The sequence below is a fragment of the Melanostigma gelatinosum genome (genome assembly GCF_949748355.1).
Source record: "Melanostigma gelatinosum genome assembly, chromosome: 5".
NCBI classification, from domain to species: domain Eukaryota; kingdom Metazoa; phylum Chordata; class Actinopteri; order Perciformes; family Zoarcidae; genus Melanostigma; species Melanostigma gelatinosum.
Window position 1 is genome coordinate 21,339,039 of NC_136638.1, and position 14,603 is coordinate 21,353,641.

The following is a 14,603-nucleotide window of genomic DNA, read 5'->3' on the forward strand; positions in this document are numbered from 1 at the left end:
TTTGAATTTAAATTGTACCCATCTACAAGCAAATTAACATACATCCATCTTAACTAGCGTTCCCACCGCTAAGCAGTTTGTATCCAGGCCCCCCTGTGAGCTGCTGTGTTCCTGTGCCAAAAGATTAAGCAATGCAGGAAAGATAACACTGTAATCGATAATGGATTGCAAGAGATAATTGGCTATAAACCACAGCGTAAGAGACGGCAAATGATCCAGTACAGATGAGCCCGTTTGTCTAAGCCAGGAGGAGGGTTGGCAGGACAGTGTGGTCGCAGCCAGATTATGTCATTAGCATTACTCGTTCCCAGGCTCCTAACTGTCAATAACGCAAAATGCATGAAACAATTTTCTGACATTAATGGGGCATACGTCAAGGATTTAAGCCGCCTTTTTGACAATGATTTCAAATAATAATGGTTTGAGTATTAAAGGCATTTGTATTGACTCAGTGAGTCGGGAAAAAAAACTCAATTGGGGTGAGATGCATTAGCCTGAGGCAACTGGCAAAGTTGGGGTGAGGTATTTCTTTGATCTGTGACTAAGTTAGCACACGCCGCAAACCCCCAACCTACAATTACTCAAATTGAATTAACAGATAGGCTGAAGCAGTTGAGAAGTTATTGATATTTAGTGTAGTGTATAATGATGATCGGTTTTCTTAATAAAAACAAAACATCGTAATGTCGGAAATGTATGAATGTCTGTTTAAAATGAACCTTCCAGGTTGAATGTTTCCTTCCATACTGGAATGCTTTGAGCATATTCAAGGCCATAAAAGAAGAAAAGACAAACTGCCACTGTTTACAGCAGAATAATCATAGTTATATATATATATATATTAGGGGTGTAACGGTACGCGTATTCGTATTGAACCGTTCGGTACGAGGCTCACGGTTCGGTACGCATGACGAACCGAATACGTTTGAAAAAATAAAAATAAAATATATACATATATATATATTTTTTTAAAAAAACTTTATTTAACCAGGTAGTCCCATTGAGATTAAAAATCTCTTTTGCAAGATGTAAGTAACAATACTATATAACATTAAGGAGCAGTTTTTGTTTTTTATGCTTATGTGTTGCTAAGGAGACACCCCAGAAGATGGGTCACTCAGGTATAGTTCCATCATTGTTCAAAGTCAAAGAATAACTTTATGATGTTAGTTGTAATGAATAAATATATTTTAAAATCAAGTACATTTCTCTGGCATTTATAGTTTTCTACTGTACCGAAACGTACCGAACCGTGGCACCACTGTATCGAACCGTGAATTTTGTGAACCGTTACACCCCTAATATATATATATATATATATACACACACACATATATATATATGTGTGTGTGTGTGTGGTACGGCGGTGGTAGGAGTAAATGAGACATCAGGACAACAAAGACGGAAAGGACACAACACAGCTGAGGGGGCACAAATCAGTAGATCCACAGCCTCTGTTCATGCTCCTGATGGTAATGTCAGTCTTCAGAGATCAAGAAACGGAAGCGATAATTGTGAAGACAATCTTGGTTTATTACACGGTGTAACTGCATTATGAGATTCCGGGGAATGCGGTGTCACCTCCATACAAGAACAGCACTGGAAAGAAATGCTTTGTCCTCTGAAGCAAGGACAAGTAGAGGTTCTACATAATTACAGTGCCATGCTGTGCTTCATGGTTACCACAGCAACGGTGTATCATATATGGTATGTTTCTCTATACCTTCAAAAGAGGGTGTAAGTTTAATTAAATTATATTTCTAACCATTTTATGAACTAAAATGATGCATCTCGTCATCACACATGTCGATCCTTTTTAACAGATATCTTGTCTATTCATTTTGTAAATAGGACTAAATTCTCACTTAAATGTAGGAGCATTTCTTTGTTGAGAGGATTCTGTCCTCACTGTGTGCTATCTAGTAATGCAACAGCTGGCTGAATATTCAGTTATATTTAGATTGTAGGGTTCCTATTCCATACACTTAAAATACCTTGAAAAATAAAGATTCGTTTTTCATTCTTTGTTCTCTGTTTTTGGTGTAAAACACTAATAATTATAATAATGAATCTTCATGGTGATTTTCATGATGACCAGAGCAGGAGGGAGACTCTGGAGGAAAATTTGAGAAAGTGGACATCTGGTAGGTTTGGAAATGAGCTCAAGTCAGGGAACCCATCTATTGACTGGCTGTGACTGAAAGACTGAAAACCATTCGAGTGGAATGGAAGACATGGAAGAAGATTAATATCTTGAAAAAAACATCTTGCAGCAAAACATCTGTACTGATGTTTTGCTACACGATGTTTCTTCACCGTTTCACAAAAAAAAAGACAGAAAGCTCAACTAATAACTACCTTCGACAGAGAAGTTGCACTAATTAAAACTGAATATTAATTGGAAATTTGGCAACAGATGTTTGTGGAAAATGTCTGCTGTCTGCTCCATGTTTACCTTCTCTCTGTAGTTGGACTGAAACAGAATAGACGTAACAGAAAGGAGGCACTGCGAGTGTCTGTGCAGAAAGTTTCCCATCTAAAATGTATGCCTTGCTGCAGTTTGCAACATAATGCGGTCGTCTTCAAGGTTTTGAAAGCACTAAATGCTCCGACTCCTCCCTACATCCCAGACTGTCTATCATTTTCTGTCCCCTCACGTACACCCTTAGGTGCTCTGCAGCTTGCCTTCCAAATGTCCCCAAAGTTACCACAAAAGAAGAGGTATGGTCCTTCTACAGTGTTTGTCCTGAGGCGATGCAATGCTATTTCTCTGTTCATCTGAGAAACTGCCTCAGTGGACAACATACTATTTCAAGTAATAACTCAAAAAAAAACACCACCACGACTACTACGCCTCTTACTCGTCGTAGTAATTATGTACACGCTCACAAATGATGAATGGGTATTGTAGTCAGGTAAACCTAGTTGCGTATAAAGAGCAGGGACACTCGTATTGTTGGGGGGCCAAAGCGTTGACAATACTTGTTGCTCTTGGACAATAAAATATCAACGTATCATTTCAACATTGCAGGAACAAGAGGTCGCATCCGTTCCTCATCAGCCTCTTCTGCTAATGTGGGAACACATCCGAGGATTTCATTGAGTTGGGGGAGAACTTGTTCATCCAATATTGATGGCTATAATCCTTGAGTGAAGTGCCACCAAATTGTGTTACTTTCTGCAATCGTGTATATTCCGCAGACAAAATTAAAAATTCATGATCGGTCTTAAGGGAACAATTTCTTATTTTATATGTAGTTTTATTTCTACTGGCTGGATGCAATTATGTTGTAGTTATGCTAACTGCTATCAAATGTATGCATTGGAAACCTCACAGTTTAGCACATGTTCACTGGCAAGACGCATGTTCACTGAAGAACATTTCAGCCCCACGGAAAGTCCATTATGTTGTGGACTTGCTGTTAACTTTAGAGTCATAATGATCATCTGTCTTCCTGTCAAATGACATTTGTTCCCCAAAAGACGAAAAACGTTCCTGACTGACATGTGCTGCCATAACATATGTAATTATGCATGAGCAAATATTCACCCATGCATTCAATCTCTATACTGCATCCCATCCAGGGTCACAGGGGACGACCCCATCATGCACTTCACGAGAGGCCGGGTACAACCTGGAGATGTCACCAATCTATCACGGGGCGACACACACACAGTCGGAGAGACGGAGGAAATATTGAAGAAAACCCAGAAACCTGTTAACTCCGGAAACACTCCAGATGGCCATCTTGCTGTGAGGCGACAGCACTAAGCGCTGACCCGTCACGAGAAAATATGTGCACGTATATTGGCATGTCAGCACTGTACATATGTCTGTTTATATATTACAGGATGTCCAAGTTAAGCAGTGAGACCTTAAATAATAAATAATATCATATTCAGTCTTTACAAAGCTCACTTCAAACTGTACTTCACCTTGAAGTACACTTCACTGAAACGACACTTCAGTCGTCTCAGCACATGCTTCTTTTAATGTCTTCTGCCACACACCTGCAGCTTGCTACATTTTGCCAAAGCGGACAGCGTGGTACCGCTAGTGCCACTCCAGGCTGTGTTCAGTGTCTTGCTCAAGGGAATGCAAGGAGTTACAGTCTATATAGAGCGCTGTGTACTGATAAAAAAGTGACGACAGAATCACAGCAAAAGGTGTGGAAAACAGTGTAGAGTGCGTGTGGAGCTCTGCAAAAACGTGGCTAGAGAAATGTTAATCCGTGACGAAATGTTACTGCGCATCGGCAGTAAGTGACTCGACAGCGACAGAAACAGCGAGAGGCCGACACCCTCTCACCCTTCGTTTGACTGATGGCTGGTCTCGTGTTTAGATGGCTTGTCAGCGCATTGATTTCAGTCTATGGGCCAGTGTTATTATTTTATCATGGCTAGATGGGGAGCTTTTTTATTGAAAGCTTCTGTGCAAGTGCAATATCTTTCACATTGTATTACAGGCAAAGCCATACAACTGTCCCTCTGTGTGAGTACTGACCTATTGCTACTGACCGGTGCTGCAGGTTTCCGGTGCTGCAGGTTTCCAAATCAAGGCCAAAGCTCGGTGCGACAAAGAGCTCTGAAGAGTATAGCTTGAAACCAAGCACCAGCGGTGTCGGCGTAGTGATTTACCGTGCCAAACATGGAGCTACATTATACTCTGATCAATTTAATAGCCTGCTGAAACAACAATAATGCACAGGGCATATCAGATGGCAGAAATTGAATATAAAATATTTACCATATTGTTGTGTTTATCACATCCCGAAAAAGAATGTTTCACACAACAGCTATTAAGAGTAAGCAACTTTTGTTTTTCCTTCTTCTAATGTTTCCTTTAGAGACAAACACGCAGGTTATATAACCTGTAAGCATCTACTAACAAAGGCCAGCAGGAGACCTTAGATTTTGTAAGAAAATAAATATCTATATTTTTTTTTCTTACAAAATCCTTAAATCTACCATACACTGTTTCCGCTGTTGTTCCGAATATTCCACCTCACACAAAAGTGAGTTAAATATGTAAGAGAGTGATAGAATCCAGGGTTAAGTATACAGAGAGCCAAAATCATTGACCTGTGCTGTCCTTGAAGGAGAACAACGAGCAGCTGCTATCCTTCACGTGGAACTCCAGGTAACATGCACTCTCTCCATCCCAGTGACAGGTGCTCCGTCACTCCGCTGAGCTGTCCTGATAATATCTCAGGTCTCCTGCTGGCCTGCACAGTTCTGAAATATTAAACATCACAGCAGACAACATGTTGTCTGCTGGACAACGCAAAAACGACCAGAGGTGTGGACTCGAGTCACATGACAAAAACTGCGCGTTGGCCAACAAAAAAACGAATTACAGAATGCAAAAACGGCATTGCATTTGGTGAAGAGCGCATTACAACTTCTTTAGGAATCCAAACTCAATGTTAAGGACTTGGCACTTGACGCGGGACTTGAATGCAAAGGACTTAAGACTTACTTGTTACTTGCAAAAACAATGACTTGGTCCCAGTTGTGTTCGTAATTTCACACACCTAATTTGCTCTGTCGATTTTGAAGAGTGGTCTTTTCCTTCAACTGATGTTTCATGACAAAATTAAATTAAAAAAATCATTGAGCCACTGAGAAGGAACTGTTCACAGAAACAACAGGAGCAGTTTCGCTGTTTGATATTGGTACTAAAGCTAGTAACAGTCTGAGGAAAATATTCCTGGTGTCAGCACTCCAAGAATATGATTGCTGGTGAAACCAAGCAAGCACAGGAACAGCAGCAGTGCAGTACTCCAAAGGAGCACTTTGCACTTCTAATGGTATTTGAGTCACAGCTTGATTCCAAAACGTGGTTCGAACAAAGAGTGAAGCTCAGCCTGAAGACATGAACAAATGTTCCACTTTTCCTGGTTGAACTGAAGCTGCCTGTGTGTGTGTGTGTGTGTGTGTGTTTGTACAAAACTCAGTGAAAGCCACAATAGTGTCTGTATGCGCGCAACAGAAGTGTGTGTGATTGGAGAGTCTCTACGAGAGTTAAATCAACGAGTAAGCGGAGACAGCTGACAGGAGCCCATGCTCTCCCCAGTCACTTTGAAATGAACCCCCGAGGAGTCCAAAAGACACTTGATATTTCTAATTACCCCCCGGAACAACACCGAGGATTCCGACACAACAGTCCTCGCTGCGAGATGACGGCAGACAGAAACCACGAGTACAACTGGCGGATCGCAGGTTGATTAGACAAACTCATCTCATGATGTGTTTGTGAGAAGATCAGTGAAAGAATCATCAGGTTTGATGTGATGCATCTCCACAGTCCTCTGGCTTCCGCAGAGTTTCATCTTTCGAGAGAGAGAGAGAGCGAGAGAGAGAGAGAGAGAGAGCGAGAGAGAGAGAGAGAGCGAGAGAGAGAGAGAGAGAGAGAGAGAGAGAGCGAGAGAGAGAGAGAGAGAGAGAGAGAGTTGTAAATGCAGTGGAAAGCACTTCTTTGAAAGAACAGTTACTATTTTCAAAGCAATAAAGTTGCCATTATGTTTAAGCGTTTTTTGCTGTCACCTTATACAGTAGATGAAACTTTGCAAAGTGTTAATGTTAAATTATTGCTGATATGTTAGCGTGCACCTCCCAGACTGCGTGTTTGTGCTATTATTTGATATCTGCTGGGAACATTAGGAAAGCGCTGCAACACTCCTAGAGCAGATTAGATGACTTTCATAGGTTAGGACAGCTGATAATTGCATGAAAGTAGCAACAAATATGATTTCAACTGAGAATTTCGACGAGATTGGACAGATATCCTGCTCAGAAGTCGTTTAGTTCCGGGCTCAGGTCACATGATTACATCCCACGAGCAAAGAACAGCAAGACAACAATTCAAGTTTGCGTATATTTCTGACGATATATACTGATATGTACACCAGAGATTTTGTCAAGATGCACTGTTTAAATACATGTCAAAAATGCACTGTATTACATATCGTTTTGTGTACAGAGGCATCACATCCGCCAAATTTAGTAACAAATATTTCGAAATTATAGATGTATCACGTCGGGGCCGTAACAGATATGGGTATCTTGGAGGTTAACAGATGGTGTAATAAAATGAAATAGGCATCACTCCTGAAATATACCCAGGCACTGAGGACATTTATGTCTCCAAAATAGTTTTCACTGCCTCTGAGGGAGAAGGGCGAACGTCAACTCTGAAGTCAGCCGCAAGGGCAAAAACGAGTTAACGTGCTCATTTCTGACTGCTCGTCACGTCTGTTGGAAACAGCGTCATAACATTTGTGACAAATTTAACAGTCAAATAAATCTCTTTAAATGCTATAAAACGAGAATGATTGCACCACCCTCAGACATAAAAGACAAAATGAGGATTCGCTAATGAGTGAATCATTTCTGTTGCTTTCGAAAACACTGAAGACCGGAGAAACCGCCGCTAAGTCATTCTGTCATTTTGTCATCTCCAACTGTCTTGTTTCACCTTGACAAGTGACAGAGCAAACTTGTATGAGGCCTGGAAGGAAAAGTAGTTTGTAATAGCAGAGGGAGTCTAGGGAGTAGAGTCCCACAGCATGGTGCAAAGGAAATTACCCCAGTGGAAAGCTTCCACCGCCACTTTACTTCTTTGCTGTGTGTCGAACAGTCACAACATATTGTATCGACAGGTTAGCTTTTTTTGGGGATATCTTGTGTCTCGCCTTCCTTCCTTACTCATCCCTTCCTGGAAGATGTTAAATCTCCATCGTCACGGTGGGAAATTAAATTGATATTTTTTCCATTACACTACAAAGCGATGGGACGAAATGGCGCCGGATCCAGAAATTTCAAAGGCGTCAGACTGTCCTGTGTCCTGAGGTAGCCTGTTCCACTGAGGACATCCAAACTGTTAATGCTATGTTTAAAATATTCACAGTGACATGGAGTCTGATGGGTTTTACAAAAGCACTATCCGGGGTAACAAAGTAAATACTGAGGATCAATTATGGATGATTCACTGAGATGGGGGGGGAGGGGATTTCCACACCAGAAATGACAGAGTTGAAACAGTCATTCATCTCTGGGAAGAATCAATGTCAGACAGAGCAGGCCAATTGATGTCTATGTACCCAAGTCCTCAACAGGTACCATTCATCAGTGCAGTCTTAACTCATTGCAGTTGCATCGAGAGCCACTATTCACACCTTGTGCCTGCGCCAGACAAGATTGCTGGCCTAAGCTGTCGAGAGGGGTTTTATACAGCCGCCGGGACGTTCCGATACTCGTATTTTTTCCGAGCAGTCACAATAGCAGATGGATATGCTCTTCTGTGCTGGTGTTGATTGGCTGTTGTGCACACAGTGGACGGAGGAGACCAAAGGAGAAGGAGTCGGGGATGTAACAGCACCAGTTAGTGTGACTGATAAAATACATTTGTGCCAAGGGAGGAGCTTTCGTCACACCTTTTAATTGCCTTGGTTATAATTGTATCGGTAAGTGCCATGCACATAAAATGTAATGACGATCAAGTACAGTAATATCTTTACACCTTCCGGTTGGCATTCACTATATATATCAGAAAGTATGACTACAATGCAGTTTGATTGTCTAGAAATACTGTTTCTGGTCATATATGAGATAATTTGAATGTATTTCATTATACATAGATTACGAGATGAGGGAGTGCTGTCTTAATCATAATAAAGGGAGCACCACCACCGTGCTTGGCAGGAATTTTGAACAGAAGTGTTGTTCAATGCTTTATCAAGCTGTGCATCAGGACAGACAGTCAACAAGACGGGGAGCTTTATGTGTGCAGGCATAGTAACTTCAAAGCTCGTAAAAAGCCCATTACTAGTGTTCCATGCAACCCTCTGTGCTCAGCTACAAGCATTCAACTGAGAAAAGCTGGTGAGACTGATTCAGAGTCTGAGACACCCTGTGTGGCAGAGCAGCAAGATCATCACAACAACCCACACCTTGAGTATCCAGACACAGAGAGAAACTCTGGTGTCAGCAAATGTCTCCCGCCTCCACAAAAAGACCTCTCAGGAAAATGCCCCTGAGAAAATGTCTGACTTGAACCGTGAAGATTTCACATAATGAAAAGTTGGGAGCCCGGTTCAATTTTGCTTAAATATGTCTTAGGGATCTGAGAGCCAGCAGATCTAATACGGAAGTCACTGTCGGGATTTGACAGAGTCATAGTGTAATGCTGAGGGCTAAACATAGGGAGCTCAAAAGCTGGGGCCATGGATGTGTGCTCTGCTGCTCAAAACCACTCTCCTATTTTTATATTGGAAAGTATGTTGATGGAACTGCAGCAGAGTTAGATCAGAGGAAGTGAGCTTTAACCCTTCAGAGCTGAATCGTCAAGTAAAGTGTAAAAGCAAGGTATGCACAATCATGTAAAGGCACAATTCAAACACACATGATACACAATAAATTAGCTTGTCATTGTGACTGTAAAAAAATAAATAAATGTGTCGATTGAGGTATCAAATTTGTGATATATCTTTCCATTGATCGTATGACGGTTTCCCCCTGTGAGAAACAGAGAGTAGGAATTTGGAAATGAGTGTGAAAGAGAAGGCCGGACTGAAACACTGCAGGACTTCTCTCCCACTAAATGAGAAAATAAGAGGGTTGTAATTTTCTGTAAATTGCCATCTCACTTCATGTCAGTGGATTAAGAATTGAATTAAAAGCAGCAAGTCAATCTGACACTTTTAAATTAAGAAGAGAGTATCCAAATGACAGAATTAAAATGGGGGAGAATGAAAGTAGAGGATAAATAATTGACTGGGGGGAAATTCTGACAGAAAGAGAAGTGGAAAACATGGCAGCTGAGGAGAAGAGAGTGGAAACAGAGTAAGCAGCGGACGCTCCAGGCAATGCCATCTGTGGGTGGATCTGCAAAAAGGCTGCATGCCACACACCTGTGTGGAACTGCCTGGGAGATAAGGCCCTGAGCACAATGGCCCTGTGGCCACCTGCGCTGCCAAACAGGTGCACAGCCCAGCCAATTAAACTATTAGACAAACACAGGCCTCTGGGAGCAAATTAGCAGGCTGCCCAAACATCAGAGGAAAAACAAAAAGCAATGGTAAGCACTAACTGTGAAAGAACATTTGATGTGAGACTTTCATTTCTGTGTGTAGAATTAAGTTGAATGTTCCACAAAACAAAGTGCTGGTTTTGATTCCGTTATCACATAAATGTCAAAAATGTCTCCAGTGTTTAAACACAGACCACCAAATGAGTTACTTGATATAAAAAGTATGAATAAATGTAAAATTGCTTACGGCTCAGGGCTATATTTTGCTGTTGTATATCCAAATGACACTAATATTTCTTGATATAGAGAAGAAGACACACTAATATTGAAGTATTTGTGTGTGATCAAAGCAGGGCTTTAACTGGTCACACAAAAATGGTCAATTAAGTTTGCAACATTAACTGCAAGCTTAAAAATAACAATAACTTAAAAATATTCAAACTTTTCCTGCTTAGCTTAAGCCGTCCTACAGTACTTCTACATTGGATTTTGACAGCGATCAGATCAAATCTCTTGGTCGAGACTGTTGAGAAACATATATAGTTTGGGACCATATATGCATTCCTCTGACCATAGTGGAATGATTCTTCTAAAATAGTTGATAATTCAAAACCCCAACATTATAATTACCTATACCCACCAGTATATCTATATTCATACATGTGTATTGAGGAAGGCATTTGCTAACTTCTTTTGGTAAATCTGAAAGTCCACAAAATATAACGATTCAAAAGCAAGCCAGCTGATCATCATTCTAAGGTATAAATTAAAACAACCATGCTCTGCCATCTACTTCATGGTTATTTTCAGTGCATTATAACACAGCGTACAAAGGTTACATTAACATAGTGGAGTCAGAGTAGCAGCAAACCAAATGTGGATTCCCTGTGTGTCGTGATCCATGACAATTAAGTGCATTCATATTCATTAGGGGTAACCTTATCCATGCTTCTAGAAAACAATCAGTCCCTTTACCCAAGAGAGAAATAATGATGAGCAGGGGGCCGGATTTAGTCAACACTCGCACAGTCATGCTCGCCCCCCCCCCCAAAAGGTGGCTTTCTCCCTGCATGGACCATGCCATCCGTAGGAGGCAACTCGTCCATAAAGCACTGGTGCCTTACATGCTGGTCCGAGATTCAGCCATTTGAAAACACCCACAGGGCAAGCCTGGCCTCACTTACGTCCCCTCGGCACCAGTTGGCCTTTCTGAGTGGAGAGGCTGACTTGACTCCCCACAGCTTGCTGGAGACTGCGGAGACTGACTTCACAGCTCTGCAATCACTCGAGGGATAACAGCATGGCTGTGCATAACACACTCAAACATTATTCACATCAAATGTGCATCTATGATAAGCTTAGCACATGACACATCTCTCTGTGGTTCCTTAGTGTATGCATTACCGACTGACTATCTTTGTAAACTCCTCATGAGTCAAACCAACATGTCAAGTGCATGCGGCTGGTTTGATCCTTTCTTCTTCTCAACCAGAGAGGAGCGTAGCTTTGAAGGTAAATGTCCACTGTATCAACAGATGGGTGTCTTGAGCAGTGCATTTTAGTTAGAGCACACAGCTCTTTGTGGTTTTTTTTCCCTAAAATTGGTTAATTCAGGGATGCAGCGGTTAAGCTGGTGGTAGCACACAGATTAAATGAAAGGTCTTCCGGGGCCATGCTAGCAGCTCCTTCCAGGGCGAACATAAAAAAGTGTTACACTTATCTGATGACCATTTAACATGCACCATTCATTGATTCACATTAAGAAGCATCTCCTCAACAGCGGGCTGGTAAATAATTGAAAGGATCTGCTGTCGCTAAGGGTTCCGTTACAATAGTGACGGGATGTTCAATTAAAATTGAACATCCCGTTTAAAGAGAGAAGGTGGAGAATTTGGGTAAAAAGTAGAGACAGGCCTTAAAAAAAAAGAATCTGTGAGGGCTCGTAATGAAGGACTCGAGAGCCAATCAAGGCTCATCAAGGTATGAACATTCTGTTCATCTTTAAGGCATTCCAGGTGCATGTAAACCGGTTTTCAGTTCATTAGGAACTCTCTATTTGGGGTCATGTCACATAAAAGAGCAACCAGGGCCACAAACATGAAATCTATTTTTATAGCATGACCTTAACAGAGAAAACACATGATTTTGGAGAATCTGTCACGATTCCACTTCAAACAATCACAAAAAACTAGTGCACATGATCTGAAAGATCACTTTCACTCTGGTCCTTCCCATCACCCTTTTTGCTAGACTGAATTAATGGATTCCATCATTTTCTTGCAAAGAAATAAGTGCACGGTAAATGCTATTGTGGCAAAATGATTGCGCGGTATTCCCAGCTGTCCATATCTGTTGTGTGTGTGCTAGAAGTTTGAACTTGCATACAGCAATGTCCAGAGGATAAGCAATCAAACACAGAGACAGAGTGATGTTGATGTCCTCTTTTGATTTCGACGAACCTTCTCATTATTGTGCCAGTAGTAAGAGACACTCTCAAAAGCCCTTTGAGCTGTGATATTTGTGGATATCACTCGGAACATTTCCAGGCACAGCTTGCAGTGTGTGAAGAAAGTGACTAACCTGACAGGGTTACTAGTGAGAGACACTCTGAGGGACTCCAGGCAAATGAGCAGCTTTTCCTCCGTGATGCCAGAACGCAGCTCGTGGACATATTCTTGGGATGAAAGTGTACACTCGTGCTTGCTGTTCCTGAGTCCTCCCTGAAAACAAAATACCAACAGGACAGTTATTAGATTACCACCGTGAAGTAAAACACCTTGGTAATGTCTTCAAAACTGACGAGGGGAAGCGGTCGCAATAGAAAGTTGTGAACACAGTTGAAGGACATCCAATGTTTGATTTGCATCAACATCTTAAACACACAGAAAGGTTACTGAGCGATTAAATACCGATAAAATCGGAAGAAACCTTCATTTTCTGTCATATTAAATGAGACCAGAAAGAGGACTTTGCTGCATAAGTAGCTTGTTTCCTCGGTAGCTGTCGTTGTTGAGACTTGTTTTTCCTTATTATTTGGATCTCAAGAAGATGGAGAGCTGGCCAAAACGTCTGTTTTTTTTCGAAATAGGATGAGTGGGCGTCTAGAGAGGAGTTGGTCGATTTCTCTTTCTCTCAATCAGCCAATATTCGGATGACGGTCTATACTCACAGAGAGCCAAACGCAGGCTCTACCTTCTATCTGCAGCGCCTCCTGCTTAAAGTAAATGGATTCCTGTGTTTAATCTCCACACAGGGCTCTAGAGAGATGCTGCTACACCGACGCTTACACAATGAGACTCCCTATTGGCAGCAATACACACAATTACACCCCGACAGGGAAACGTACATCTGCACACTCACTCTCCCAGCGCAGTGTCGTCAACATAGCACATTCACCCTCTCCGTAAAGCTACGGAGAGAGTGAATGTATGGTCTGACATTGTTGCCATGCAGTCCAGCAATCAACATACATTTTGAGGGATACAAATGAAAGCGCTTTGGCGTGCAAATTGAACAATTGTCCTATATTAGCTCTACTCCCAGAACACGCTCCCAAGATTAAATAGGTGTGAAATCTGTTTTTATTTAGGTTCTGTTGTCAAAATGAGCTACATTTCAGGTGGGGGTTGAGTCAAGGTACTTTACAAAACTAAATGAGCAAACGCACCGCAGGAAAGGAATCGCATGTGCCTGAACCGGACTGCTAGACCAAATCATCCGCACTGTGTTCATCCCTGGACTGCTGGTTCCCCACACAGCTGAGCTGTGCTAATAGGCAGTTTGGTAAGTAATAAGCTCGCTCATTTATCTGGGGAAAGGAGAGGCCTGCTGCTCTCCTGCAATGCACAGTCAACATGAAAGAACCATTGATTGTTTTGTTGTTGTTGTTTTTATGTTGCAGAAAGCAGAGGCAGTCTAACAACAGCATGCTACTAATAACTCCGTGCTTTAGGTGTAAACTGAGCTCACGGTGTGATTGGCTCAGTCATGAGTGGATGTGTTTATTTGATAAAGACGTTCTTACACCTGTAGGAGGGATTCCTACTGAAACCAATTACCAGCGGTGGCTCTTCTACTGCTACAACTCGTGTCAAAATGGCATTTATTAAATGTAAGCTCACACAGTACAGTTTATCTATGAATAGGGCATGAAAACAAGGATCTACTAATGTCATTCCACTTAATTTCACCATTTATTTTATTATGCATGGCTGAACCATGAGTCTTTTTTCTATTATTATTATCTGCCATGGCTTTCCACATGTTCATCTGCTCTGCTATTGCAATACGAACACTTGAGAAACAAGGGTAAAGTCTCAAACCAAGGTAAACCTTCGAGTGTGCTTTCTTTTCCAGTGTTCCAAACTATAGTTTGATTTTTCCATAAATGCATTCCTGTGTTTCTGTCTTTTCTCATCTTCATCTATACAAACATCTTTTTCTCAAGCACCGTTGTGTGAATGTGGAGGAGCGCGTGGCTCAGCTTTTATCCCACTGAAAGTAGACCAGAGGGAGATAAGAAATCCTTCCCGTTACTATCTAGATGTTTCAACTATTACCTTCCACGCAACTC

The 14,603-nt window shown here is 41.6% G+C and overlaps 1 protein-coding gene across 1 annotated transcript in view; it reads right to left on the reverse strand.

Moving 5' to 3' along the window:
* Positions 1-14,603, reverse strand: part of diaph2 (diaphanous-related formin 2) — a 349,512-nt gene that overhangs the window by 243,445 nt on the left and 91,464 nt on the right. The window contains exon 6 of the mRNA XM_079268826.1: positions 12,611-12,750. Coding sequence (XP_079124952.1) covers positions 12,611-12,750 — 140 coding nt within the window. The remainder of the gene's footprint in view (positions 1-12,610; positions 12,751-14,603) is intronic.